General features: G+C 44.2%; 1 protein-coding gene across 2 annotated transcripts in view; it reads right to left on the bottom strand.

The window, feature by feature from the left end:
- Positions 1-5,014, bottom strand: part of MXD4 (MAX dimerization protein 4) — a 50,877-nt gene that overhangs the window by 5,147 nt on the left and 40,716 nt on the right. For both annotated transcript variants that reach the window (XM_074273161.1, XM_074273162.1), the window contains exon 5: positions 1,991-2,150. In XM_074273161.1, coding sequence (XP_074129262.1) covers positions 1,991-2,150 — 160 coding nt within the window. The remainder of the gene's footprint in view (positions 1-1,990; positions 2,151-5,014) is intronic.

Genomic DNA, 5,014 nt, shown 5'->3' with positions numbered 1-5,014 from the left:
CTACATGGGAAGAGAGAGTCACATGTTCATAGCTTGAAAACAGAGGGAGGTCTTACAAGACATAGAATTACAGGCTTTAGAACAGAAACTCCCAAGATCATCTAGATTGAATTTCTCCTTTTGCAGAATGAGAAAGGTGAGGTCCATAAAAGTTAAGTGACTGCCCTACAGTCACCTGGCTCATGGATCATAGTCTTTAGAGCTAACCAGGAGTGATTTTAGAGATCCCTCTCCTCTACAAGTCCCATGTTACAAGTAAGGAAGGCTTCTTGAGCCTAAGGGATCATGTAACTTATGCCTAGTCTCATAAACTTGAGAAAACTTCATCCCATAAGTCCCATTCAGTCCCCCTTCTTTTTCATTTGTTTGAAGATTTCTCATCCTATTATATACATCTCCCACTAGGGCATCTCTGTGTCCCGGTCCCTCTTCAGTACTAACTGTAATCCTCCCTTTACCATTTAGAACCTACACCCGCACCTAAGTGGAAGCTTTCAGGAACCACTTTAGCTATTCCCGGACTTAGATAAATCTTGAACTACTATAAGCAAGCGGGTGATAGTATATCATTGCTTAAAACAATGAGCAGGAATCAGAGACCCCGCTTCCACCAACTCCCAGCAAGCAGCCATGATGGGAGAGGGACTCTGCTCTGCTGCCTCTCAGACTAAGTCTCTGTGCCTTTTCCAGGCCACTCTCAGAAGAAAAGGTGCTGCCAACTGAAAAGCCTGCTCTAGCCTTCTTCCCTCCCTGACTCATCCTCACCTGAGCCTAAAGCCCAGGGTCCTACCTACTTGGTGGAGCCCAGACCCGATTAGTGCAGATCCTGGAATCACTCCAAGTCAGACGCCATCTTTGTCTTCTGGGAACTAGGAGCCTTATTTGGCGAGGCAGTCTCTCTAGAGGATGGCCTGTCAGGCCATCCACAATCCAAATTAAGAGAGGGTATTACCTGGGGTAGTGCTTCTCAAAGCGTGGTTAGACTCAGGGAGGCCACTAGGTCAACATTACTTTCATAACAGTGCTAGGATACTTTAATAAAGCAAATAGCAATAGATATGATATACATAAACAAAAGCTGAGGAGGCAGGATCCTCAATAATTATACTTAATTATATGTATATTTTGTGAATATATATATATGTATCTTATGTATATTTATAATATAATTATAATTTTGTCATAATTATAATTATATCCTCAATAATATAGGGTTCTGAGACCAAAAAGTTTGAGAACTATTAGCTATGTGGAAAGTATGCTGGACAGAAGAGGTGTGGGGTGGGGAAGATGCCACGGAAAACGTGGGTTCACTCTGTGGCTCCACCACTTAGGAGCTGTGTAATCTTTGTCAGATTCCTTTATCCCTGAGACTCAGTTCCTTCTTCTCTCTAATAGGGATGATACTTGTACTGTCTCCCTCACAGTGTTGCTGTGGACCAAAAGGTATTCAGAAAAAGTGTTTTAGAAACATTCAAGTTATAAACGATTCTTATCCATCTCATTCCTGCCAATAACTAGCAATCACACTTCACATGCCTGCTAACAAGGCATTAGGGAGGAGGACCTAAGAACGTATTGATATGTGGCAAATGGAACTCAGTCAGGAAGCCATGGTTTCAGAGTCTTACTGGGTAGGTCACAAACTCTCAGTGGCCAGGCAGCTCTCTATTGCAATACATAAAGTCTTCTCAGAAGAGACTTTGCTGATGAAATCACAGATCAAATGCCAACAATGATCACGTAGAAGAGACGCCTGCAGAGGAACTTCCTAGCTGGCCCAGCAATGTGCTTTTTCTCCTAAAATTCTAGGGCAGATCCCTGTGCTAGCCAAAGTCCCAGTCTACAACTGCTTTCCATGCGCTCGCTCACTCTCTCTCTCTCTCTCTCTCTCTCTCTCTCTCTCTCTCTCTCTCTCTCTCTCTCTCTCTCTCTCACTCACACACACACACACACACACACACACACACACACACACACACACACTGACCTTGTTCCGAGTCTGTGGAGATGGTCGAGCCGGTACTGTCAGTGCGCACACGCTCCATGCCTTGAACCGAGAGCTGCTCCAGGCGGCGTTTGAGGTAGCGATGCTCACGCTGCAGCTGTTCCTTCACGTTCAGGGCTTTCCGGTCCTGTTCTTCCAATTTCTGGACAAGATGGAGAGTAAGAGAAGAGCAGGAGAGGGAAGAAATTTGAGGAGAAAGATCAGCTGAGGTCTGGGGCTAGACTGGGACATCCCCACCTGCCTCAAACTCTAAGCACAGGCCAGACCAAATGTAGGTGCAGGGGTCTCCCCCAGTTTTCACAATCACAATTATTGATCCCAGGGATCATGATTTCCCTGTAGACAATAGAGAGCCAACTGGTAATTCTGAGTCAGAAGCAGAAGGGGACAGAGCAAGTTCCACAGAGATCTGATGGTTTTCCCAGATGAGACCCAGACCTCTAACACCCTATAACTGCCTGTTATCCTCCATCATCCAAACTAGATTTTGGTTTATTACCCATGGTGCCTGGCCCCATGATTCCATCTCCACCATCTCTAGTCTCACCCACAAACAACATATGGACAATTCACTCTTGGCCCGATCTCCCACCCTCACACAGCCCATTCTCCTTCACCTTCCCCATGTCCATCCATAAAACCAGGGCATTAAGAATTTACAATGAGTTCTAGCCACGTCCCCTTCTCCATTCCCATACCAATGCGGTCTTCTCTACCTTGTCACCACAAAGAAGCCAGAGGAAGGGGAGAAATGAAGCAACAAGAAGTGGATGGAAGCCGGGATTCAGCAGAAGCCCAGTTCCCAGAGGATAGCTGCCTTAAGGGTTGTCTTGTAGCTGCAGGACAAAGATGTGGGAGCAAGGAATGGAGATGGGGGAGGCAGGCAAGCCTGAGGTCCAATAGGTCCCCATCCATGACCTATGGGAGCACCATGGGTGCTCAGAGAAAAAGCCAGTGAACCATCCACACTGCAGGCAGGCACTTCTGGGACGCCGTTAGCACAGCACCTTGCACACAGAAAGTGCCATAGCAGTTTGCAGCAAGCAGCCCAAGGACCTTAGGTTTAATGGAGTGAAATGGACATGTCAGGGAAAGGCCCCTGAAACCAATGATGTCACCAGAAGCACCAGCTCCCAGTCCTATATTCCTAATGAAACCACATCAGGCCATCACTGCACATTGTCGAGATTCTCTGCCCCCGACACTGTCACAGCAGAATACTGCGTGCTTTAGAGACTATTTACAATAATGGCCCCCAGCCCAGACCTTACAAATAGGGAAATGAGGGCCCAGACCCAGAGGCAGTGACTCAGCAAGATCCTACAGAGGATGGTAGGACTGGTTCATACACTGGTTCCTCTCAGCCTCTACACCCCTGACTCCAGGTCTAGAGCTCAACTTCAACCCTCAGTTCCCATGGATGCCTAATGTTGCACCATGATACCTCTGTAAGCATTCTGCAACTATGAAATCATGGGCCTCCATGCTACTTGACACAGTGATGGCTCTGAAGGTACAAAGGGCAGGGCCATCATAATCACAGCCAGCCCTTCGGTGACCAAGTTCATGAACTCAAAATATGGAAGGTGAAACATGCCTTTCACATACTGCCAGAGGGACGGTAAACTTCAAATGCAGAATTAAGAAATATATTTTCGTGCATAGTCAACTGGGGAGGTTGTTTAACTGGATTGTATGTTTATAATGATGTATTTATCCTTCCTTCTTTCCTTTATACCTTCCAACCTTCCTTTGGGAAGGGGAGGGAGTGATAATGTAAATGCATATTAAAAAAGCAGCATATGTTTTTCTTTTTAACAAATTTTTTTTTGTTTTTTATATCATCTTTTCCAATTTAAAATAAATGCATGTAAAAATATAAATGCTTTTAAACATGCATTTATTTTTCAAATTGAAAAAATTAAAGTGATAGAAAATTTAAATAATATTACTAAATTTTTAAAAAGAAAATTATACTTGAACTCTTTGATTCACAGCCATTTTGAAAAAAGTATTTTGGAAACCATAAAACATTATGGAAATGAGTTGATTTGTTACTATTTTTATTACAAAAGTGAATTTCCACTGAAGAAATCAATAGTGAAAATAAGGCTGCAGAGGAAACGTCTACTTAAGAAAAGGCCTTAGGGCTAGAAGGGTGCTGAGAGAAATGAGTCTTATAGAATCATAGGATTTAGAACTGAAACTGTCATTAGAGATCCAACTGTTTCATTTTACAGACCAAGAACCGAGGCCCAGAATCGTTCAAGGTTTTATCACCAAATGGTAAAAGGACCCAGATCCTCTCTCTCTAAATTCAGGATTCTAACCATTCCACCAAGTCAAGCATAGATGATAGATATTAATCACAAACTTTCCCAACCTACCCATTACAATATAGCTCCTAAGAATCTTTTACAAGGCAACAATTTTAACCTAAGTTTTGTGCAAACTTGTTACTTTTCTTTAAAAACATGCTATAATTTAGACCTTGTGATTCAAAGTGATCTCAGAATTTCAGAGATGAAAGGGACCCAAAGAGGTGGCCCCATTCCTTTGAGGGGAAGGCTGAGGCCCGGGGGTGGGAGGGCGGGAATATGGTCCAGCCAGAGTGAAGACATCAGTCAATCCTGGGCAGAACCAGGCTGAGCACCTGGGGCTGCTTCTTCTGGATCATCCAGAAGGGCTTTCCTACCACACTAAGCCATTTGTTAGAACTGCTCTGGGGCTGTTTTCTAAGTGTATATTAGAGAAGGTCATCTGAGTGTCTGTGCCCAGGAGCCACTGGGCAAGCGGCCTAGTTTTAAACAAACTGGAATCCAAACCCTGAGGGTAGAAGGCCCATTATCGTATCTCAGGGTCAAGGTTTTGGGCGGGGGGTGTCTCTATATGACTGTTAAAGAGTGAAGGCCAGTGGCAGCTTCTATTAAGACAAGCACTGTCCAGGGAACAGAAAATGCCTTTGATTTAGAGTCAAAGGATTCTATGAGCTCAGCTAATTACTAC

Source organism: Sminthopsis crassicaudata, chromosome 6 (assembly GCF_048593235.1).
Source record: "Sminthopsis crassicaudata isolate SCR6 chromosome 6, ASM4859323v1, whole genome shotgun sequence".
Lineage (NCBI taxonomy): Eukaryota > Metazoa > Chordata > Mammalia > Dasyuromorphia > Dasyuridae > Sminthopsis > Sminthopsis crassicaudata.
The sequence above is the reverse complement of the archived record's forward strand: the minus strand, read 5'-3'. Positions and strand labels throughout refer to the sequence as shown.